At 44.2% G+C, this 24,706-nt stretch overlaps 1 protein-coding gene across 4 annotated transcripts; it reads left to right on the forward strand.

Moving 5' to 3' along the window:
• The first annotated feature begins 224 nt into the window (after positions 1-224).
• On the forward strand, positions 225-20,385 carry AXIN2 (axin 2). 4 transcript variants are annotated; one of them, XM_075178046.1, is made up of 11 exons: positions 225-673; positions 2,472-3,372; positions 6,553-6,693; positions 8,527-8,629; positions 10,421-10,561; positions 11,231-11,709; positions 11,859-11,972; positions 13,537-13,770; positions 15,462-15,536; positions 16,465-16,626; positions 18,168-20,385. In XM_075178046.1, exons 2-11 carry the CDS (start codon positions 2,564-2,566, stop codon positions 18,292-18,294), a joined length of 2,385 nt encoding a protein of 794 aa, XP_075034147.1. In that variant the 5' UTR covers positions 225-673; positions 2,472-2,563; the 3' UTR covers positions 18,295-20,385. The 4 variants fall into 4 exon arrangements, with proteins under 4 accessions (XP_075034147.1, XP_075034149.1, XP_075034145.1 ...); XM_075178048.1 differs by lacking the exon at positions 225-673 and adding an exon at positions 703-1,075 and having other exon boundaries at positions 16,465-16,672; positions 18,168-18,258; XM_075178044.1 differs by lacking the exon at positions 225-673 and adding an exon at positions 704-1,075.
• The last annotated feature ends 4,321 nt before the right edge of the window (positions 20,386-24,706 follow it).

Consider the following 24,706-nt stretch of genomic DNA (forward strand, 5'->3'; position numbering starts at 1 on the left):
TAGAAAGCTCTTTCAGGTAATATAATCATTATACCACCCGATTATAAATTCCTTGGTACAGATTCCGCCCTTTATACTGTTTAGAACGGTGACAATGAGCTGTCAGCTCTTCGTTCTATACTCACAGGCAGCAGCCCTCCTGCAGGAGGCTCTGCCTCTTTAAGACTAGCAGGAGAGGGGGGAGGCACAGGGCGGCAGATCAGTGAATTCTGACGTCCCAGAGCCTCAGGGAGTTGGCTGAGATTGCTAGGCTTTGATAAGGTCCTTGCCACTGAGTACAAATCTCAGCCACCGAGCCCCTCTCACCCCCGCTGCCCATGCACCAGTGGGAGGGGGCACACATGCATGCTGCCTGGTGCAGCTCCTGCACTCAGTGCGGGGTACGGGGGGTGCAGCCTTGCACATTTCTGGGATGGATCAGATGCACAGCCCTGCCAGGACAGACACCCTTTGATGTTCAGTTTGTGTTGGAAAGAACCCACAGGAAATTTGCTGCAAGAGCTGATGACTGCTTGAAGCAGGAGGAGAAATTCCAGCTTTGTACACAGCACAAGAGGAGTTATCTCATTTTCTAGCTGCTGCTGTTCCTGTGTGTTTGTGCCTGTGCCTGTCTTCTAATGCTGGGGAGCCCCTTTTCCAAGGGCACCCCCCAAAAAACAACCCTGGATGAATGGTAAGCTGGACCCTTCTCCACCCCCCCTACTCTTTCATGTTGCTGGCCTTTGAAGTTGGGAGCTCTTATTATGCAGTGTGTGATCCAGTGCTTGCACTATAGCAAGGTGGGATAGTGTGACAGATCTGTATCATTGCGTGTGCCCCCCTTCCTCTGTACCCACCCTCCCTCTTCTTCAATCAACTCCTGCCTACTCCTCCTGAGCCCTCCCATCCCCATCAACACCCCTGTGATGTCTAAAGAAGCTTTGCATGCTTTACTAGGGGTCAGTTGTTACACAGGACTGTGAAAGACAGCAAGTGACATGCAGGATTCTAGTCCCTATATTTGCTGCAAGGATGGTGGAATAATATTGTAACTTTTTGAGCTGCCCAGAAGCGGAATGGGTGTTCATGCAAACAGGTAATGCAGTCTGCCAGCTCACTTCAAAGCTTTTTAAACGAGAAGAGCTGGATTTAATAATGGGATCTCATGCTGTATCGACTGCCCAGCTTGGTGCATAACTTCTCCAAACCTAAATATGCTGTAGGATCATAGTCCCTGCTTTCTCGCTGATGGTGGTGTAAGTGAGGTCGAATTGCTTTGCATTTTTTAGCAGATTTGCTTATTTTATGTTAGAAATTGGATATACTGTATTTTGCAAGAATGTTGCTGGCTGAAGTTATAAAGATTAGTTTAGGTGATGACAGATCTATACTTGATCTTGATCTGGCTTTAAGTGTATCTTGGTTCTATTTTATTGTTTTTTGTTTGTTTTTTTTGTTGACCAGTTTCTGCTGTTGTAATCAGTTGTGTTTTTAAGCTTTGCTAAATATGTTTTGTTGGTTATTTTGCAACTGTATAATTTTTACAAGCTACTGTGTTTTAAGGTCCTAATTTTCATTTGATGAGAAGATTCTAAGCACAATTAGCAATTATTTTACCCATCTTATTTTCTTTTCATTGAGTTGTGTTGTTGCCAGTTACAATACTGGAGTATTGGGGGGATAAAGGAACCATTTTGCAGCAAACTGGTATTTTTTTCAGAGCGATATTTCACAACGTGCTGAATTTTCTGGGCACTGCAGATATGAATAGGATTCTTCACTCGCTAGGAAACAAGACGCTGATGTCCCATTTGCAGGGAATATTTAGCAATTTGCTGGGGAGTACAGTCTATATTCTACTGGAGGGGGTTTCCTTCTGATATTAATCTAAGAATGGGAACCAGATGCCTTGGAGAGAGGCGCCGTGCCTCTTTGGGGAGGAGATTTCTGTAAAATGAGTTTCACCTGCAGGACTCCCAGTACATCCAAAAACCCAACTAAATTCTAGTTCTTTTATATTCCAGCCAAACCCGCTCTAACATGTGTTTTATCAAAACAATATGGGCACAATTCTAACATTAGCAGTTTTAACTCTAAGCAGACCTAACTATGGTTTAGTAGTGATGGCTGGGAGGTAGGATTGTCTTGTTTTGTATTTTTAGCACACTGGGTGGAGTATGCTTATAGTAATGTGTTTCAATACCGCATATAAAATCTTATCTCCTATGGATCTGTCTCATATCTATTAATTTCAGTACCTTCCAGCGTTGATTATAGAGAGCCCTCACAGCTCGCTGCAGACCTGTAGCCAGCGAGGGGTTTGCCTCTCCTCCATTCACATGGCATCTTTTGAAAGCACCCTGTGATTTGCATTGTGTATATATATCTCTTTGCTTTCTGTGGCAGTGAGGACTTGAAAAGCCTGTTTACTTTTTCTTTTGATGTTGGGCGGATCTGGTTTTGATTAGATCAATACTTTCTTTCATTTACAGAGAGAAGCAGACTCGCAGGATCCCCTGCTGACTTGAGAGAGAGAGAGCAGATTACAGTGGAATTTAAAACATACAATACGTATTAAAGAGCCATGAGCAGTACCTTGTTGATGACTCACCTTTCGGATGAGAACAGTAGCTTCAGGGAAGACGCCCCACGTCCACCGGTGCCAGGAGAAGAAGGTCAGACATCATGCCAATTTCCGTCAAAAAGCCAAAGATCAAAGTCTATGTCACTTTCAGACAATCCTAGGAGAAACGAAGATGGTTTGGGGGAGCCGGAAGGCAGTGCTTCCCCAGATTCACCCCTGGTCAGATGGACTAAATCCTTGCATTCCTTGTTGGGTGATCAGGATGGCGCCCATCTTTTTAGGACCTTCTTGGAGAGGGAAAAATGTGTGGATACTTTAGACTTCTGGTTTGCCTGCAATGGTTTTAGGCAGATGGACCTCAAGGATGCCAAAACACTGAGGGTAGCCAAGGCCATCCACAAACGCTATATTGAGAACTACAGCATTGTGTCCATACAGCTGAAACCCCCAACCAAAGTTTTCATAAGGGATTGCATTAAGAAGCAGCAGTTTGACTCGACCATGTTTGACCAAGCTCAGGCTGAGATCCAAGCAGTGATGGAGGACAATGCCTACCAGATGTTTTTGACCTCTGACATATACCTCGAATATGTAAGGACTGGTGGAGAGAACACAGCTTATTTCAACAATATAGGACCAGGGAGTTTAAAACTGGTCAGTGGCTATCTACCCACCTTGAATGAGGAAGAGGAGTTGAACTGTATGGACTTAAAACAAAAGAGCTTGCCCTCTGTGGTGGGTCTGTCTAGCAAATCCCTGAGGGCTACTGCAAGTTCAAGAGCCAAGGAAACTGTGGATAACTGCTTCAGGTAGGACCCTCCTTCATTGTGTGTGTCTTCTCCCTCCGTGTCTACTTCTGTTGTCACTGAACTTCTGGAGATGGTCTTTAAGTATGTTGGTATCAGAGATAATTGTGAACTGTAGGCTGTGATTCCATTTAGCGAACCAAGCTTCTCTGTTCTGAAATGTGCGTGAGTTTATAGAACGTCACTAGATTAGTTCTATAAGATGTGTATGGAAGGTTTGTCACCCCCTCACTATAACTTGTTCTTATTGAGGAAAACATCTGCTGCAGTAGTCTTGGTGATAGGACCTGGGCATTGGTCGTCCCATCTACCCAGATAATTGTTCTCGTCAATTGTCATAAGAAAGGGATTTTATTTAGTGGAATGAATGAGTTCTGTGGTATATGCCACTGGAGAGTACTTGGAGTCAGACTTGATACCGCTATACCAATAAACAGACGACTGGAATTGTTTACTTTGCTGACGAGAAGCGATTGAAGTCGTTATTCATTATGGAGTTATTGTGTTAGGAGCAGGCAGCCTTGTAGCTTGTTGGATATGTTGAGCCCGGTGCCCATCGCTCATCACTACATTAGTCGGGTAACCTAAACACTCGCCAAGGTGAACACAGCTGATACTCTCATGACCCCAGTTGAACCTTTGCTGGATCTGCTCTTTTAGTGTGTGAGGTTGCCCTCTACTGGGTAAACAAAAACCATCACCAACAGCGCCAGGTACCACAGCGCTTCCCATTACTCACCGCTACACAAAACATCAATCTGTCTAAAGAGCTTACATTCTATCTAGCCATCAGCTAATTCCATTCCTCAGTCTTCCTCTTTGTCTTTTATTTAGCAGCTTGTCACAAAGAGTGAAATATATCTGAGCATTGCTTGATTTTAAATGACTCTTTATTTCTCTGATATTAAGCAACATAACTGGTACATTACTCCCATTACATTTTTACTCCGTTGTATTGTTGATTCTGTACGTCCCTAATCATCGCGTCCAAGAAATCCCTGCAGATCTGTACTTGCCATGTATACCGTTTGTTATCGAACTGGAAATTCACATTAAACCCTGGACGGACAGCTGTGTTGTGTCCTAAGTTCATATTATGGGGGGGAACATGGCAGTCTAAGAATTGAGGAACTGTTCCTCATTTTCTTGCCTTTCGCTGTGTGATTTGATGGAACTGTCTTCAGGGAATTTCTAGACAGACAATGGGGCTGGATTTACTAAACTGCAGGTTTGAAAAAGTGGAGGTGTTGCCTATAGCAACCAATCAGATTCTAGCTGTCATTTATTTGGTACATTCTACAAAATGACAGCTAGAATCTGATTGGTTGCTATAGGCAACACCTCCACTTTTTAAAACCTGCAGTTTAGTAAATATACCCCAATGACTCCAAATTGATATTATTTATTGTAGGGGCTTGTATTACCCAGAGCTTCGCTGCTATCTCCCTTGAGAGATATCTCCACGTACAAACAGTATTTTCACCCCTGGCTTCCTGAACCTGCTGCAGTTCTTAAGGAAGATCCGTTTCTGTAAATAATTTCTTAGGGCAGCTTGACTCTTGGCCCCTTTACCTAACTGATAACATCCCAAATCAACGGTGTAGTGTCAAATATTGACATAGAATCAGCCCTATGAATTTTATATGTGATGAAAGTGGCTTCTCTCGGCCGCGAATGGGTTAACGCATCAAAGCAAGAGGTTAATTTACAGGAATGTCTTGTCTTTGAAGTGGGATGACTTGGAAGCCAAATATCCCTCTGATCTGCATTTTAGAAGCAACCGTATAATGGATACAGTATGTAGTAGTGCTCTATTATCATGCGTTGGAGGGCGAGATTACAGATTTAAATGGCTGATTCAGAGATCAAAGTTGTGCGTTTAATCAGATCATGTGTGAAGTCCGGTTCCTGTTTATGATATAGAGGGTTATGTCCTTACAATATTATATTGTGTCCTTGTCACCAGGTAAAGAAGGGAGTGTCCGCTAGTGTTTATAGACCCTGTCCTCTAAGTCATGTCAAGTGGCTGTGTGTGCTTTGTCTGTGCTGCGAGATCTGCACTAAGTACCTGAATCACATTAACCATTGTCATCTGCAGAGGTTAAGGTCAGGATGAGGCCTATACATTGCCTTCACTCCTAAAGAAGAACTAGTTTTCCAGACTGCAAGGAATGGGACCCAGTAGGGAAAGAAAACTTATATTAGGTCATATATTATGTACTTTACATTGTCAATAAGTGGAAGCACATTAAATATGACATCTTTACACTGAATTAATAGTCAGTGTGACAATGCCATACCAGGTTAGAGAATGAGGTCTGGTCTCACCACTTTGTTGCATGTTTTAGACTTAATAAATCAAGAGATATGAACAGCTGAATTTTGTTCTCTTCCGAATCCATTTAGTTTCTTGGTGCCAGGATTAACGCTGTCATTGACCCCGTGTTATTGCGTGAGGGCAGTAATTAGTCAGTACCTAGGGGATTAATATAAGATAGACTTTCAGAAACGGGGGCCATAGCCCCTTCGTCCATAGAGTACTAACATGTCATGTCTGGTACCCATAGGGATAAGATGGCCATTTACATATGTTTGTGCCACTCCTATGTGATCTCTGCTTTCTCTGTGATCTACTTTCTGACATTTAAACAGTTCTAAGGAAAATTTAGCAGAAATAATGAAGTTTAACTCCAATCAGTCTACGGTCAGTGACAATATGTACATAGTAACCTGATATCAACGCCGATCGGTCTTATCCAGGGTTTATCGGCTCCCGTCCTTAAGTTCCCTCAGTGGATAAGGGCACATTTTAAGGACTTCCCCCTGGGAGAACTGTTGGGATAATTACTAGCCCAGTCACGGAGATTAATACCATTTTGTGAAGGATTATGGAGGAAATCCTGAATACAGGAGGGTTGAGGAGGGAAAGGGACGCTGATGGCTGGTTGCTATGGGATACAGCACCTCTTTTAGACTTGCACTCGGTCCCTGAGTAGCGTTGGCTAACGGATATGGTTTAATCTACACACTTGGTTGGTTTGATGGAATTTCTTTTTGGAATGATAGGTAAACATGGCAGATTTGGAGTTGTGATGCAGGGTTAGTAGGGTGACCCTGAAATACTAGTTTTAATGATAATAGTACGTTGTGACATGATGATATAACGTATGCCCTTTCTTTCAGGTCGTGCAAGAGGAACAATCCCATTAATCCTTACCATGTGAATTCTGGGTATGTGTTTGCCCCCGCCACTAGCGCCAATGAGAGCGAAATATCTAGCGATGCCATGACGGATGACTCCATGTCAATGACGGACAGTAGTGTGTAAGTAGACATTCGCCTCTTCTGCGTTAGGGGAAGAAAAGATGAGTGTTGGATTTAATGAACGTGGTTGGGTACATGGTTCAGTAACGCTCGCTGATTGGTCACGAGTGTTACCATTGTATAGAAATAGCTGGGAGTTTATCTCAGATATTGTTCTGTTGTTGGTCCTCAGCTAGGCACAGTTACTTGGTTAATCCTCTCAAACACAGAGTCTCTATATGAGGCGAAAACTCTGTGATCTGACTTTTTTTCTGTGTGTGAATCTACTTAATTCTCTGAACCACATGGCAGAGGTAGCGATGAAACATCGCATTATCCCACCGAGTATAAATCATTGTAGAGAGGCCGACTGCTAGAGAAGGATTTCAGGGTCCAAGTTTTAGGATAGTCTATTCTGAGTTCAAAGTCTACAGATTGCACCAAATCCCATTCTTGTTGAATAAGCTGCAGTGTTTTTTTTTCCCCCCTGCAGGTGACAATAGCTTGATTAAACCAGTAGGGGGCGTTACACTGGAGCAATGCCAAATCTGTATTTTGGATTGATTTCAGTTTAAAATAAAGTTGTGGAAATTGTGCGGCTTGCAACATTGTACAGTGTTAGGGCCTGGGTGATCATTTCAATTCTGTAAACCTCTGTCTTCAATAGATCGGTCCGTATAGTGCTACTTTGTTATATTCCAGCCACCTCTGCTGGGTGTACAGTCCATATCTGTCCACTACTCTTGCAGTAAAGTACAGTAACCAGCCCCACAGCCGCTGCCGCCTTTATGTTTGTGTGTTTTTATCAACCCTGTGAGCCCTGATGGGAATATTTAATTTCTTTTTTTGGGTTAAAGGAGAGAAAAGGATGTATTTTTTTTTTTCCGCCCCGTTCTCCCCCTCTCTCCGATTCCTTTATTTATGGGCGAGCGTTGGACACCAAGGAAACAGCTCTGTGACTTCAAACATTACCTTATCTTACAAACCAGGCTTTTGATGTTAACAAGATCACAGAGTGGTTATGAAGAGCGTGCCAAATGAAAATGGGACTGAATACATATGCAACTGAATCTGATTTCAAAGCCGCTGTAAAACTATTTTCAGTTTGGGTCACGGACTCGCGAGCTTCTGCTAATTGGCTTCCTCTCACCCTTCTGCAGCCAGAGAGTCCTGCAAAGGCATTTTGCCATCCTTTTCAACTGGAAAGGATTGCTTATGCTGTGATAGCCCTTAAGTAAAAGGACGCTCCATTTTTTTTTTTTTTTTTTTTTTTCATTATTATTTTTTTTTATTTTTTTTTAATGTAGCCAATCTACAAAGTGAATATTCCTATGGTAATGTGGCAAGAACAGGGTGATTTTTTATTTATTTATTTTTTTATTTTTCCATGAATATCTTTTTTCAGCCTTCGTTGGTAGACCCAATATAAATTATTGCTGCAGACCAATGCCAGTGAAAGATGGCTTCGCTTTGAAGCTCTGGCCTAAACGGTGTTCTGCAATAATCTACGCTTTAGAAAGCCTTGGTTTGCTTGTTTTATAATAGTTTAAAGCTGCTGCTTAAGATTTAGAAAAGTATTACTATGGCGCCCTCTGGTGGTGGCAGCTCTGCACAGTTTGCAGATGTATTGTGACTCTAATAGGATTCCGATAGAGCCAGTGACGCTTAGAGACAGACACAGGGGCTTAACTTTAAATTCTATTATTCAAGTTAGTGTCTTGTATAATGTTCTCATAAAATGATGTATGATATCACTGGGAACATATTAAGCATTAATAATATTGTGCCCCAGTACCATGCTGGTATTGAGAGATACTGGTTCTGATCATTGACCCGTCTCTCTCTCTCTGGCAGGGATGGCATTCCTCCATATCGGGCTGGCAGCAAGAAACAGCAGCAGCGAGAGATGCATCGAAGTGTGAAAGCCAACGGGCAGGTCACATTACCTCATTTTCCAGTAAGTTCTATTCACTGCATATCGCTGATTGTGACTGCTTCATTTTGATACCCGTCGTCAACTTGCTGCTATTTTCTATGATAAACTGACCACTAGGGGGCACTGTTGTCTTGAGGTTTTGGCATATTTTGTATTGGCCAAATAAGAATCTCCCAATGATATTAATACCGTTTTACTGAATATTTATAGGAAAATAAAGTGACTATAATTTCCATTTTGTACATAGTGTATACATATGTTATCCATATCGTACTAACATTGATGAAATTGCACGGCCAAACTTGTTTTATTTTAAGCTTTTGACTAGCGCACACCCCCCATTATTATTTGCCAAATGATGAAATGTGCTAACATTTTGGGGATTGCTATGTTTGGTTGAGGTGGTTTGTTCTCTTCTGTTTAATGGACAGTGGCCATTATATTCTCCCAGTCATATTTAGCTGGGTGATGAGTTTTATTGCATTATGGGGTCAATTTGTTGCTGGCTGTGAAAACTGTTTGTTTTGAGATGGATTGTGATAAATGAATTGTTCTTAGTGGGTGTTCATGTTTTCTTCAATGACAGGTTGTGTTCCATAGAGGGGTAAAGTCATGAATTCCTGCAGGGAATACAGAAATATCACCTGCGTATGCTGCATATTAAGAGCTAATTTCTCAGTGTTGTTGTATTATATACAAATCTTGTACAAGAAACAATTAGCCCTTTTCTGTCTTTAATGCTTGTGTATATTACACAACCCTATAGTGTAATATAACTACACGCATTCCTTCTAAATGCACAATTAGCCCATCTGAGCACTGTGCTCAAAACCCAGTCTTGTAAATGGAGTGTGTTCATTCCACGGCTCGCTTGTTGCAGAGGGTTCTGGGTAACCGGTACAGTAGGAACTATGTAAAGCCAGGAAGTGCCAAATTCTCCCTCTGTACAGCTATGTTCTTGGAGGAGAGATAGTTAGGTAAAATGCTGTTAGTGAGTCATTCATGAGATTTGTTTGATGTAGTGGCATTATTACCAGAAATATCTAATTTAATTAACCTAGGGGATCATGCATTATTATTTAGCCCTGCCTGTCTCTGGCCCTAATATTTGCTGACCCTTTCCAAAGTCTATAAACCTTCCTTGAGGTCTATTTTTGCCCTCTACCCGGTGTTCATGTATTGTCTGTTTTCTTGTCCGCTTTATTCTCTTTTCTTCATGCTTCTAGGCCTATCTTTTCCCTATCTGCCTCATCATCTCTTTCCCTGCATTTTGGTCTCTTTACCCCCCTGTGCAACATTGGAGCTCCTCTGCATTTTTCTCTACCTCTGTCTCTATACTCTCATTTGCCTCTCTGACTTTAGCTGTCTGTCTGTCTCTCTCTCACTCTTCATTTCTCACTTGGCCTGACTGTAGTCCTGTCTCCTCGCCTGTCTCTTTTTCGCTGTCTCTGGCTCAGTTTCGTCCGCCTCTCTCTTCTCAGCCGTCCCCTCCCCTTCTTCTCCCGGATTTTTTTTTTTTTGATGTTTGACAAGTGTCTTTGAAGATTTGCAACTACAGAGCAGCTCCTGATAGGCTGGTTGTAGTACAGAGGGAACAAGCGGGGTTCCTCAGAGTGTAACCAACTGCTAGTGCCGTAGGCAAGGGCTGCCGGGCAGGATGCCTCTCCGTGAAGCCACCGCTCCGGCTGATAAATATCCAGTGCAGTCACAGAACTGCTACGCTTTTCTCTACCTCTCTCGGAGATGCAACGGAACGGACACAGCTCCTGCTAAAACATGGCTTTCTCTTCTTCTTCCTCCTGGTCTCCATAGAGGACGCACCGGCTGCCCAGAGAGATGACTCCCATAGAACCGGCAGTGTTTGCGGCTGAGCTCATCGCGCGGCTGGAGAAGGTTAAGCAGGAACAAGAGACTATGCACACGTTGGAAGCCAGACTGCAGCAGATCAAAGAGGTACGAGACGCCAGTTCGACCCTCCTTCTTCCCAGGTTCTCTATGCTTGCAGGGGCTTGTGTTCTCTTACGGAACCTGTGTTAGTTAATCATGCCCAATACTTGCCATACTGCTTGTCAAATATACAGATGAAATGTTTCTGTTCCTCTGCAAAATAGTTAGCGCCACATTCCGTTAACTGTTAGCTTGGATGTAACGTAGACGTGTAGTCCATCGATGAGGTCCACCCCAGCCATGGGTTATGTAGCCATTAACCTCCCACTTCTCCATATAACCTGTGTTGTTGTTGTTGTTATTGTTGTTGTTGTTGTTGTTGTTTATTATTATTATGATTATTATTATTTGAAAATTGTTGAAGAATATGTATATGATCCGATCATTTCTTTCTATAGCGGATAGAGAAGAGAATATTATAGAATGTTAAATCATTTGGATAGCAAGCGTATATATTTGTGTCTTTTATGTAAGTATTTTAACAAATCCTGTCACTATTGAGTGTTCATCCTCCGGCTGTAAAGAACAAAAAATCAAGAGTTTAATTGCCAACTTGACCACAATAATAAATAAGTTGTTGTCCTTATAGCTCTATTTTCTGTCCTTCCAGCATAAATGGGTTACCTTGTCAGGAGTCCAAAGAGGGATTTTGAGATGTTGTTTTGTCTACTTTAGGAAGAAGAAAAAGAGGACTGTGAGGCCACTGTGTGCTCTCAGCCGACACGTGAGGTCTCTGTTCTGCCCCACCAGCCCTCTGTACAAGCATCCTCAGTCTCCAGTGAAGATGACCCTCAAGCCATCCTAGATGACCATTTATCGAGAGTTCTGAAGACTCCTGGCTGTCAGTCTCCTGGGGTGGGAAGAGCTCGTTCCCCTGACCGCTCTCGTGTCCCAAGGCCTACGTTACTGCCAGTGGCCCCATCGGCCTGCCCTATGCTCACCAAGAGTTTTGTCACGAAGCAGACCACCAAACACGTCCACCACCATTACATCCATCACCACACCGCGCCGAAGTCTAAAGAGGAGATCGAGGCGGAGGCTGCTCGCCGGGTGCAGTGTCTCTGCACTGGTTCTGCAGACTATTGCTGCTACCTGAAAACCAGGACACATTGCAAGGGCATGGACCTGTCACTACTACATATGGACAATGCAGGGTAAGTAGCCCACTACCTGTGCTCTCCATCTGATTGTACAATGGTTCCTTAGTTCTCTCTGATCAGCATATCCAGATATGTTTTGTTCAGAATGTCTATTTATCCAAGTACTGATTTTTTATTTTTTGTTTTGTTTTCTGTTTATGCAGCAGTCGGGCTGGGACCATTGTATACCAGCTCCCGGGAGAAGAACTCGTACAACCGAACTGGCAGCGAGTGGTGGAGAGTGAGACTGAGCGACAGAGCAAGCACAGATCTCACAGGTATAGAATACAGTTATTCTGTGTGATTATATTGTAGATGGAACAGTTCCACTTAGAAGCACATCAATTATTGTCTCCTGTTTGGTTCATATGACAAAGCTGAAGGCCTGGACTAAAGTATCTAGACAGATGACTTTGCTCAGGAATTCCACCACCCAATCAGATCTTGTTTAAGGTCTGGTGCGGAACTATTCGAATTAGAGTGTGTGTATAGTCATGGATAGGTTTTGTTTAATAAATTGGAGGGGTCCAGGCAGTGGTCCCGGTACGGTGTAATGGCTGTAGGTCAATCGTATGACACGAATGTTCTCAAATCTTTTGAACAGTTATCTAGGGATAACTAGATAATTATTAGACAGTTATTGTTCTCCATGCCCAGAACAATGTTTTTCTCCTACCTCCAACCTGGACATGCTATAAACACCCAATTCATGGCGGAGCCGCCGGTGATTGCTATAGCCCCACTGAGGAAGGCCCTTAGTCATAAGGGTTTGATTTCACACATGTACTCATATCTCTTATATGAATCCACAGTAGATGATCTGAACGGCCTGAGAAATCAATTGGAAATAGATCTTGGGCCTTTAACAGATAAGGACTGGGGGATGGTCCTGGACAGCACTAGCAGTTATACAGCGTCATTACAGTTCCAACAAATACAAGTTTTCATTTTACACAGGGCTTACTTGACCCCTATTAGATTCCACCCGGATAACACCCCTAATTGTCCGAAATGTAATTCAGAGAATGGGAATTTTTGGCACCTTCTTTGGGAGTGCCCTTATATACAAACCTATTGGCGTAGGGTCACTTGCTGTATTCAGAAAACTGGAATCGAGGTGTCCCTTCGCTCTCCGGCCGCCTGTCTCTTTGGGCTCCGCCTGAAGGGTGAGGTTAATAAGCTGACAAAAGTTTATATTTCCCAGCTTATGGTGACTAAGGTTAGCATAACGAGTCTGTGGTTATCCCCGGCGAGTCCCACGATTACAAACAGGAAAGCTCTGGTTAAAACCACTATAGGGCATGAGAGACTTGTGTACACCAGTAGACAGGCCTTGAAGAAATTTGAGGGTATATGGTACAGGTGGTTTGAGTCTCCTTTTTCACTTGTGTCCCCAAGTCAATGTGTCCCGAACGCATGAGTCTTCGGTCTCCCTGGGTCTTATGGTAAATGCTAAATGTCGAATCTTGTATCTGGATTATATTCATGTATGGGCATATATGGTTTATGTTCCTAAACAAGTTTAGCACATATGTTGTAACGCTGCACTGTTGATATGTAAGCAATTCTCTTAACTCTGATAGTGTTATATTTGTGATTGTTTATCTTTTTCTTTATGTTTTTTGTTTTTGTTTGGTATGTTTATACCTTGAAATACCAATAAAAAAAAATACTGGATTAAAAAAAAACGTTTTTCAGATGGTCACATGACAAACCGCTCTACCACATGACTTTCATGTGCCGTCAGTTTGTTGTATGAGGTACAACGATGTATGTATACATTATTTGTTTGCGTTTATAGTATGGGTGTAAGTCGTGTAACGTGTTGAACCATGTCTTTAGCGCTCAGAACACAAAGAGGACGGCGGCTTGTGAAACCACTCGAGCCTCGTCAGCGGAGCGTCCTGTTCGTCATCACCCGTGGAACGCCCCCGGCGCTCACACTCGGAACCAGCAGCTCTCGCATCCGCTTGCCCAGGATGCTCCCGTGACCACGATGGCATCTCCCAACACTCTCGCTCAGCTGGAAGAAGCCTGCAGAAGGCTGGCAGAGGTGTCGAGACCGCCAAAGCAAAGGTAAAGACCACCCTTCATCTCTCTCTAAGTTTGAACCATAATGTGTTGCCCACTTTCAGTATAGCTGTCTCAGCATTGCAGATTCCACTGTTGTGTAGCGTTGTTGCTTGGCAGCGTTGGCCTTGGTTTTCCTCTGACCTGGGCACTATCTTTGTGGAGTTTACACTATCTTTGTGTTTCTTCCCACTCCAAGAATATACTGTCAGGTTAATTGGCTTCTCGCTTATAAAGAAGAAAAAAAAAATCTCCTTAGTTGATTGATGTGTGTTGTGAATTAATAAACATTCTTGGGTTCTAAATGGTAGTGTAACATGTTGGCCCTCCATAAATAGAGGATAACAATAATGATAAGCAGGGAATTAAAATATTGTTATTTAAAAGCCTTTCTAAAATGTCCCCAATACCCTATCTCTCCTGGCTGTGCAGGGCTTCCTTCAGAAGCCCTGCTTGGTAAACGTGGTCTTCTTCACTCACAGCCGTCCCCGTGTTGACAGGAGTCATGCGGAGCTGACTCGCCCCCATCACCCACCCCCCTCTCAGACTACAAGAGGGGCGGGCAAGTGGACACTGTGTAAGCCTGAAGGGGCGATCAGCTGAACATGGGATCACTGAGAAGAGAAACTAGACAAGATGGGGATTGGGGAGTGAGGGGGAGCAGTTTAGGAGGTGAATGTTTTAAGAAAAATTATTTCAGTTTAAGATGACTTGTCCTTTAAGATGTGTATTAGAAGCAGCGTTACTAATAAAGTGAAAAAAATTCTACCTTCTTACGTAGCATCCACCAGCTTCATGTTCATTCAATTTAAATTCATGTCCATCAAATGAATTGATCATTCACTGATGCATTCTGGGTAGGGTATATACAAATAGCGAGGGCTTGTCTCTCCATTCTAAGGGGTGTACTTACTAAACTGCGGGTTTGAAAGAGTGGAGATGTTGCCTATAGCAACCAATCAGATTCTAGCTGTCATTTTGTAGAATGTACTAAATAAATGATAACTAGACCAGGTCCAGAGAGAGATGTTAATACATTTGACACGGTTAGCTGTGTTGGTGGACAGAATCTTAAAGGGTTCTTGGATCGATGTCATTTCCTTAGAAGGTGTCAGAACACAGGTAACACTGGTGTCCACTTCACAGCCATCCTCCTCCCCCAATTATTTACCCACCATAGTGTTCTACCCCCCCACATCTCTCTCCTCTGCTCCCGAGCTAGAGAGGTATCCAGCTGTCCGCACTACCTGCTGCTAGAAAAATTCAAGACATGAAACACACAGCTTGAGGTTCTTTCTTCACTTTGTGTGTTTTTCCCATCTGCTCAGCAACTTTTTATTTGTTTAATTAATTTGCTTTTTTTTTTTTTTTTGCCGAGATTGCTTACATGAGCACAGTGTGTGTATGAGATATATAGAATTTCCTAAGGAGTATAAAACAGACTGTTAACCCCTTCCTTGCTGCAGCTCGTGACACGATCCTCAGATACCAGTTACATTATCACAGCTGATAAGACCACTGAGTCACTTCCATTTTGTTTCGCCTCTCCTACCCCCTACTTCTCACGTTTATCCATCCGGGCATTTTGGTACCCTCTCTCCCTGTGGGCATGTCCTAACCCCACTCTCGTGGTTTGCAAATCCTGGTGCTGTGTTTTTGCGTTTAATATAATTGGTGTATACATTCTTCTCTTCCAGGTGCCCGTCTTCCAGCCACCAGCGGAGTCACTCTGTGCCCTGCCAGTCTGGGTCAGCCACCCCTATGCCCGAAGAGTAAGTACTACTGTATGATAGATGACCGCCGAGAATCTTTTAACAGCAGAATCCGCGCACGTGCATGTTACAGATAGTTCAATGCAGACTCAGTCCTTTCAGGAATTGTGTTCCTATTACCAGTACCCCTGACTACAGATCAGTGGTCGTCTAACTGTGTTGGGACGACAGACACCAGTATGCGCAGCCCGCCTATCAGGGGCCGCTTCCATCAGGTGTCCTCACCTCCTGCAGTCTATATGTTATTTGAAGCCATATCCGCAGTCTTTAGTTCACACGGATGTGTTGGGAGGGCCCAGGAAGACTTAGGCCCGGTAGACGAAGAGTTAAATCCTGGCTCCCGGATGAGGCTAATTACAGGGCCCCGGTTTCTTTTTAACAAGGATTCCAGCTACAGAGGGGCCTAAAAGTGACCTGAATAATTAAAGCCGGCTCTTCACTGCCCTCTTCATCTTAAGGAAGCCGTTTGGCTTTGAAGTCCAGCCATCAGGCACCTGTCTACAGCCTTTCATTTTTAATTGGCTGACCCTTGGACCCCCAGCTGTCTCCGTAAAGCAGACCTTTTTTTTTTTTTTTTAATTCTCTCTTCGTAGAGCTGATATTAGGGTGTAGTGTAACCCCTCCCTCCATAAGCGCAGAATACCTTCTCTATCGGGAATCCTACCACCATTCTCTTACTACTGAGCCATCATACACACATATAAGTAGATTATCTTAGATGATTACTATTGTATGCAACAATGCTGCCTGCCTTGCATCCAGCTAGGCTCCCTGTACTGCCCTTCAACAGCCATAGCAATGAGAAAGCAACTTACTGTTCAGGCTTGGGGAGAGTTTGGTGTAGAAGTGACTGTATGTGTTTAATTCTACTCGGAATGTTTTAATAATTCCATTTTAATTGTTCTTTTTTTTTTTTTTTTTGCTCCAGCCCTAAAGAACCAAAGAAGCTGCCAAGTGTCTTGTCCCCCAGCGAGCTGACAGTCACCTACTTTTTCTGCGGGGAAGAAATTCCGTACCGGAGAATGCTGAAATCCCACAGCCTGACACTGGGGCACTTCAAAGAACAGCTGAGCAAAAAAGGCAATTATAGGTACGAGGCAAGAACTATACCGGTGTAAGGATATCTCCCTGACAGTGTGAGTCCAACATTCCCAACGGTGCTGTATGTCAATCACCCACCCACCATCACCCGGGTCCCACTGCCATCTCCATTACCAGATTTCTATGGGGTTTGGGGGAGAGCGAGGGATTGTCTTCTCCTGTGATAAGAGTACATATATTTATTTATGGAACGCTCACACAAAAAAAGTTGTTTAATTTTTATATTGTCAATTGTCTGCTTTGGTAATCTCTTCCCTCTCTTATATTTTCTACCAGTCTCGGGAATATATTTCTTTTCCCCCTTCATGTGTCGGCAATTTCTATCATTCTTGTCTAAGGGCTAGATTTACTAAGCTGCGGGTTTGAAAAAGTGGAGATGTTGTCTATAGCAACCAATCAGATTCTAGCTGTCATTTTGTAGAAGGTAGTAAATAAATGAAAGCTAGAATCTGATTGGTTGCTATAGGCAACATCCCCACTTTTTCAAACCCGCAGCTTAGTAAATCTAGCCCTAAGTCTTTCTATTTCTTCCTTTTTCTCTTTTTCTTTTCACATTCACTTTCTTTATGTCTCGGGCTACTCCCATCTTCTTGAATACTGTTCATGTTTTCCTTTTGGTTTTCGGTCTTTTTATCCCCTTATATCTCACGTTCTTCATCTCCACTTTTCTTGGTCTTTCCACCACCTCTTGTATTGGCTTCCGTCTACCCTCGTTCCAAATATGAAGTTGATTCTGTGATTGGTGACCGCTAGAAGGGAGCATTTTCCTCACTTTTGTCTATACATTATATAGAAGTATCCATGACATTGAGCTGTCCTTGGTAGCATTGACCGTGCCTCATATGGTCGTTTCATATCACCATTTAACGCTCACTGTAGTATGTCTTTGACGTCCTGTCCTGTTTTCCGTTCACTAAAAGTACAAATCTGTCCTTAATTGGTTATCATTTTAAAAAGGGAGAAATACATGGTTCGCATAATAGCAGCTTATCAGGCTGTCGCTGATATTCTTAACACAAATTGGGACTCCGAATCCCATAGCCGGCCACGGTATTACTGCACGCGCCAGGTCTCGTTCCCATAAAGCCAGCAGAGATCCTGCTGCCAAACCAAAGTTTGTCCTAGAATTTTTTTTCGACAGAGGACTATTAACATTAGTTATAAAAAAAAAATTAAAATGTTTTTCCAGTACACTCCTAAAATGTATTACCCTATCTGGTATTATAGAGCATTTTATTATCTGGTTGTACAATTTATGAGAACCGTAGAGCCCAAATGAGGCATCAGTCGTTCTATAACTCTGGACAACCAGAAGACCCAGGTAATGTTAAGGGGCAAGATATCTGCTTCTTAGCCAACATACTCCAATGAGTAGGGAAATTTGACCACACTCAGTGCTCAAAGGGCGATACGCTCCATAAAAGTATTTGCACTAATTGGGCGATAGTGAAAACAGATTCACTTGTAATGACTTTAGATGTCAAATTAATCACTCCTTGGTCCCTCAATGTCTATTGCTTTTTGTTGCAGGTATTACTTCAAGAAAGCCAGCCACGAATTTGATTGTGGTGCAGTATTTGAGGAGGTTTGCGACGATGAATCCATTCTGCCAATGTACGAGGGCAGAGTGCTTGGTAAAGTGGAGCGTATTGACTGAACCGCCCGTCCCTGACACAGACTGCGTTAAAAAGGCAGAAGCTGTGGCCTGTCCTAAATTGCACCTCCCAACCACGTGAAGAAAGTACGCGTGGCCCGCTCACGTGAGCGGAAAAGACTACGGCACCAGTATTTTACAACATTACGAACCACTTGCACTCCTCTCGTGTCCCGGCCTGAGGACCGCCTTGCCTACCCACTCGCCGCTCCGGTCTCGTCCTACAAGAAGAGACTTTAAAGAGGAAGAGAGTGGAGACTGGGGAGAAAAGCTATTCCAGCAATCTATGAGATAATTACGTACTTTCGGGCTATTTATTCTAAAGGAAGTGAGTACCACTATTGACTGTAGATTGTTTCAGCCTTCAGTACATAATATATGACCTCCTGGTGGACCGACACATCTGGACTCAGAAGACTGGCATAATGTACCTTTTGATATTTATTGAACTGTAGGTGCTTTCTCTGGTCTGTGCTGCTTTTATTGATTCGGTGGGGTGGGGGAGAGATACTGATGTGTTGTATGTTCTGAATTAAGCTAACCAGTGTACTCTGCTACTTCATATTGATCGGCAAAGTGATTAGACTTTTGCAGGACTCAGAAGTGAAAAAAAAACGATCGAACCGCACACCATTGTTCTGCGGAGATCTTCATGCTGCTTGTACACTTTTGGCAAATTGTTGTTCAGCACTTGCCATCGTGTCGTGGTGCCTTTTTTGTTTGTTTGTTTGTTGTAGATATTTTTTTTCTTATTTCATTATTTATTTTCATATACAGCCTCCATCCGCCCCCATCTTAATTGCATTTGACCTGAATGTTAAAATATTCTAATTTATTCATATTCCATTTTCATTGTAATAAGCAGAAACCGTCAGAAGATATCACTAAAGCTGATACATTAGCTATTTCTATTCTTTTCTTTTTTAATTAGAAAGCAGAACCATTTGCTAACTACTGTGATTCCCCCCCAAAAAGCCTAAATATTGATATATAATATGTACTAGATATTTTAAAAAGTATCTGTGAGACGTGATGAATGGCCACAAGCCAGGTTCTTAGAGTAATCTGAATAATCGCTGTATTTTGACTGGCGGTGATAATACCATCATGCCTGTAGTTACGGCTATCCAGAAAATCTGACCTGACATGACATGATGTGGCCGGCTAAAGACTCCTTAAATCAGGGGTCTGATCCTTGCCCATCGTAAAGGGCAAGATTATAAAACCACAAGTGTGAAGTCTTTAAAGTTAACTGTATGTTTTCTTTATAATCATCCAGTTTTATATGACCGTAATTTAGAATATGATATCCACTGGTAAATACCATTTGCCCTGGCACATGTTAGTAATCATGACCTGAAAGTGTTGGTAGTGTTCCGATAAAGTGGCACGCTGGCTTCTTAAGACCTTTCCATTCGAATACTATGCATTACTTTGAGAATTAATGGAAACACACGTATAGTAATCTAATTATTCTATTGGTTTTAACCCCTCTTTGTGCCGAAATGGCCGCGTAGTGCATCATTACATGTCCTCCTCGTAACTTTTTGGGTAGGAAAGGGGTAACGTATCTTCCAGAATTGCCTATGCGTCATCGGCCATGAATAGAACCCTGACCGTAACAGAGGTTGGTAGCTCAGCCGTAATTCACCGCAATGTCTGTTTATTGTCTTATGTCTGACCTTGTCTAAATATTTCCATTTTTTGGGGTTGTATACAAATCCATTGTTCGTTTTTACTCTTGTAAATACTCTGTATGATATCTGTACATATTGTAAGTAATGTATGGTAAAATTACACTATATATAGTGTTAAATTAAGTACAGTACATGTGCCTATGTGGTGAGAAATCGCCTATATCACCCTAATATATAGGGTCCAAGCCTTCCCTTGTGTTTAAGGGGTCCGTGTATATCTTTATGCCTTTTTAATATGTAATTGTACTTACGACCTTTTTTTGGCATCTTGATCAACCTATACTTCTGTAAATTATGCATTATAAAGAGTTTCATTTAAAGAAAAGATTACATGGTACAATAATTATTGTAATTAAGAGATGTAGCATTTATTAAAATTTTTATATTTTTCAAATTACTCTGCTTGTTTCTAATCCGTTTGTATACGTTTTATTCATATCTTTGCCGAAAGGGACTGTGTACAATCGATTCCATGAGTGTTAGTAGGAAGTGCTAACGTTCCGTCTTTGTACATAATATAATAATGTACTGAAGTGTCACATACACAAAAGAGAAAAGAGTCTCGACACGGTTATTAATAAATGCGCAAGTCGCACGTTCCATGTAAAAATATAGTTAAATACATATGTTCTTCCGTTTAAACCTCAAATGAGAGTTTTCCTAAATGCCACAATCCAAATGAAAATATTAATTAAGAAATACAAATGGCTAGCTGCCACTTCATATAATATAGCCATATAGCTAATGATTTCAGTACTGGAGGTACAGGTAACAGGTATTGAGAATTACACCCAACCTATAGAACTAGAGGCTTGCTACTATGCTGTTGTCCATAGATGCAGAAAAGAACAGACACTGAGAATTACACCCAGAATACAGGACTAGAGAAATGGCTCGGTGTACAGTAGATGTTCATAAATACATATATAAGAGCAGATACTGAGAGCGTCATCCAGAATACAGAACTGGGTGTAATTATGGTAATGTCTGTGATGTTTATGTTTAATCTGTTTAGCGGTTGATAATTTACCCTTTTAGATTATTTCGCTTACCGAGAGTTACCTTATCACCATGAAATGAAGACACAAGACACTTGTTCGGCGTATGAAAGGTCACAAATTTATTGAAGAATACATTTTAATCGGAATGGTGGCCAAGAAATAGCCGGACCATTCAGCCTTCAGCCATAAACCATAAACTTCTAAAACTAAATATTGGGACACTTCTAGGTGGTGGAGCCCATTTTTCTCATAAGCTGAGGCCCACCCGACTATCAGGTGCCCCCCAACTACCCCTCACCATGCCTCCCTGTTCACTTGCCATACCCATACTCTCACCTCGCCCAACTTCACGCTCCTGTCCCCGCACTCCCCCGTGCACCGCTAACCTTGCCAACCTTATCCCCATCTCCCCTCTCCCCTCCCTCCCTTTCTCCTGTGCCCTCTGGAATGCTAGATCCGTCCGCAACAAACTCCCCTCTATCCATGACCTCTTCTTATCTAACTCTCAACCTTCTTGCCATTACCGAAACCTGGCTCACCGATTCCTACACTGCCTCCCCTGCCGCTCTCTCCTATGGCGGCCTCTCCTTCACCCACTCCGCCAGACCTGGAGACCGCCCAGGCGGAGGAGTGGGCATTCTCCTATCCTCCACCTGTACTTTCAGACTCATTCCTCCTGAACCCTCCCTCTCCTTCTCCTCTTTTGAAGTCCACTCTATCCGTCTCCTCTACCCCATCCATCTCCGCGTCTCTGTCATATACCGCCCCCCTGGGCCCTCCTCCCTTTTCCTTGACAACTTTGCTGCCTGGCTCCCACACCACCTCTCCTCTGACATCCCCTCCATTATCCTTGGCGACTTCAATATCCCTATTGACAACCCCACCGACCCTGCTTCCGTCAAACTCCTTGCCCTTTCTTCCTCCCTTGGCCTCTCCCAATGGACCTCCTCTTCTACCCACTGCCTTGGTCACTCCCTTGACCTTGTCTTCTCCCACCGTTGCAGTCTGTCCGACTTCTCTATCTCCCCCTTTCCACTCTCGGACCACCATCTCCTCTCATTCTCTCTCTCCTCTACTCCTGCACCCCTCCCCCCACCCAAATCTACCCGGTCCAGGCGCGATCTCGACACCCTTGATCCTGCTATTCTATCCTCTTCTCTCGAAACTCTCCTCTCTCCCCTTTCCACCCTGTCCTGCCCTAATCAGGCGGCCTCCCTCTATAACCAAACCCTCTCCTCCGCCCTTGATGCGGTTGCCCCTGCCCAGCCCATCCACCTTCGCTGCTCCAATCCCCAACCCTGGCACTCCAAACTTACCCGTTTCCTCCAAAAATGCTCTCGTACTGCCGAACGCCACTGGAGAAAATCTCACTCCCTGGCTGATTTCCTCCACTTCAAGTTTATCCTCTCCTCCTACAGCTCTGCCCTCTCGCTCGCTAAGCAATCCTTCTTTAAATCCCTCATCTCCTCCCAGTCCTCCAACCCCCGCCGCCTCTTCGCTACCTTTAACACTCTCCTGTCTCCCCCACCTCCCCCCCTCCCTTCCTCCTTATCTGCCACTGACTTCACCTCCATTTTCTCCTCTAAAATCGCGGCCATCAGACTTGAAATCTCCTCCTCCACCCACTCTTCCGCCACCCCCCCTCTCGCCCTTCCTCCCCCCTCCACTCTCCCCCCCTCTCCCCCCAGCCACCAACTCCTTCTCTCCTTCCGCCCCACCTCGGGTGAGGAAGTCCACTCTCTCATTTCTTCTTCCCCCCCTTCTACCTGCCCCCAGGACCCCATCCCTTCTCACCTTCTTCGCTCCCTTTCCACCTCCACCTGCTCCCACCTCGCTCACCTCTTTAATCTGTCCCTCTCCACCGGCATCTTCCCCTCCGCCTTTAAACATGCTCTTGTCTCACCCATTCTCAAGAAACCCAATCTTGACGGCACCTCGCGCTCTAATTACCGCCCCATTTCCCTTCTCCCATTTGCCTCCAAAATACTCGAGAGACTTGTCTGCAACCGTCTCTCCACCTACCTCTCTGAACACTCCCTCCTTGACCCTCTCCAATCAGGCTTCCGCCCCCTCCATTCCACTGAAACTGCCCTGGCTCAAGTTACGAACGATCTCCTCTCGGCTAAAGCCATGGGCCACTACTCCCTCCTGATTCTCCTCGACCTCTCAGCGGCCTTTGACACCGTTGACCACCCCCTCCTGCTTCACACCCTTCAGTCCATTGGCCTCTCCGGTACCGTCCTCTCCTGGTTCACCTCTTACCTTGCGACCGTTCCTTCTCTGTTTCCACCTCTGATTCTCTCTCCCCTTCTTCCTCCCTTCCAGTCGGGGTCCCTCAGGGCTCTGTCCTTGGACCCTTACTATTCTCACTATACACCTCTTCTCTGAGTGCACTCATCAGCTCCTTCGGCCTCAAGTACCACCTTTATGCTGATGACACTCAACTCTACCTTTTCACTCCTGATCTCTCTCCCTCCCTTCTTTCCAGGGTATCCGCATGCCTCTCTGCCATCTCCTCCTGGATGTCCTCTAGATTTCTTAAACTCAATCTTGCTAAAACTGAACTCATTGTCTTTCCTCCCTCTCGTACCTCCTTCCCCTCTGACCTCTCCATCACTGTTGACAACTCATCTATCTCCCCTGTTCCCCAACTCCACTGCCTAGGTGTTATCCTCGACTCCTCTCTCTCCTTTGCCCCTCACATTCACTCTCTCGCCAAATCCTGCCGTTTCCAGCTTCGCAACATTGCCCGCATTCGGCCCTTCCTCTCCCAGGATGCCACCAAATCTCTCGTCCACTCTCTGATTATCTCCCGCTTGGACTACTGCAACCTTCTCCTTATCGGCCTCCCCCTCTCTCATCTCGCTCCCCTTAGATCTGTACTTAACGCTGCTGCTAGGCTTATTTTCCTCTCTCGCCGTTCCACCTCTGTATCCCCACTCTACCAAGCCCTTCACTGGCTCCCCTTCCCCTACAGAATCCTTTTCAAGCTCCTCACTCTGACTTACAAGGCCCTCGCCAACTCCACTGCTCCCTACATCTCTAACCTTATCTCTATTCACACTCCCTCCCGCCCACTGCGATCGTCCAACGATCGTCGCCTCTCTTCCCTTTTGATTACCTCCTCTCACGCACGTATCCAAGACTTCTCCCGTGCCGCTCCCCTCCATTGGAACAAGCTCCCCCGCTCCATCAGAACTTCCCCTAATCTGTCCTCTTTCAAACGAACATTAAAAACCCACCTTTTCCTTAAAGCCTTCCAGTCTCATGCCTAAACTCCCACCGGTCGGCTACCTCTCTTTCTCATCCCTTCTTCCCTTCTCCCCCTTCCTCCCGTCTCTCCGTCTCATCCATGTGTCTGTCTGTCTTCCCCTCCCTTTAGATTGTTCGCTCCTTTGAGCAGGGCTCTCCTACCTTCTGTTTCCATCACTTTTAACTGCGCTCTCCAGCTACTCAGCTCACCTCCTCTCAGTCCCTCTGCCCTCTGTCTCCTCTCGCTTCTCTCCGCTCCCCTCAGTGACTCTCAACCTGTCATCCGTGCCCACCCTCTTGGGCCATAGTTACCTGCCTGTACTCACTTTTCCCCTCCCTCCCTCTCTTTCATGCTGTGCCTGAGCCCCCAGAGTTATAGTGCTTACTGTTACTTGTACTGTGCTGTTTCACCTTGTACTGTGCCATTGTTTGTCCTTGTACGGCGCTACGGATACTTTGTGGCGC

This window comes from Mixophyes fleayi, chromosome 6 (assembly GCF_038048845.1).
Source record: "Mixophyes fleayi isolate aMixFle1 chromosome 6, aMixFle1.hap1, whole genome shotgun sequence".
NCBI lineage: Eukaryota > Metazoa > Chordata > Amphibia > Anura > Limnodynastidae > Mixophyes > Mixophyes fleayi.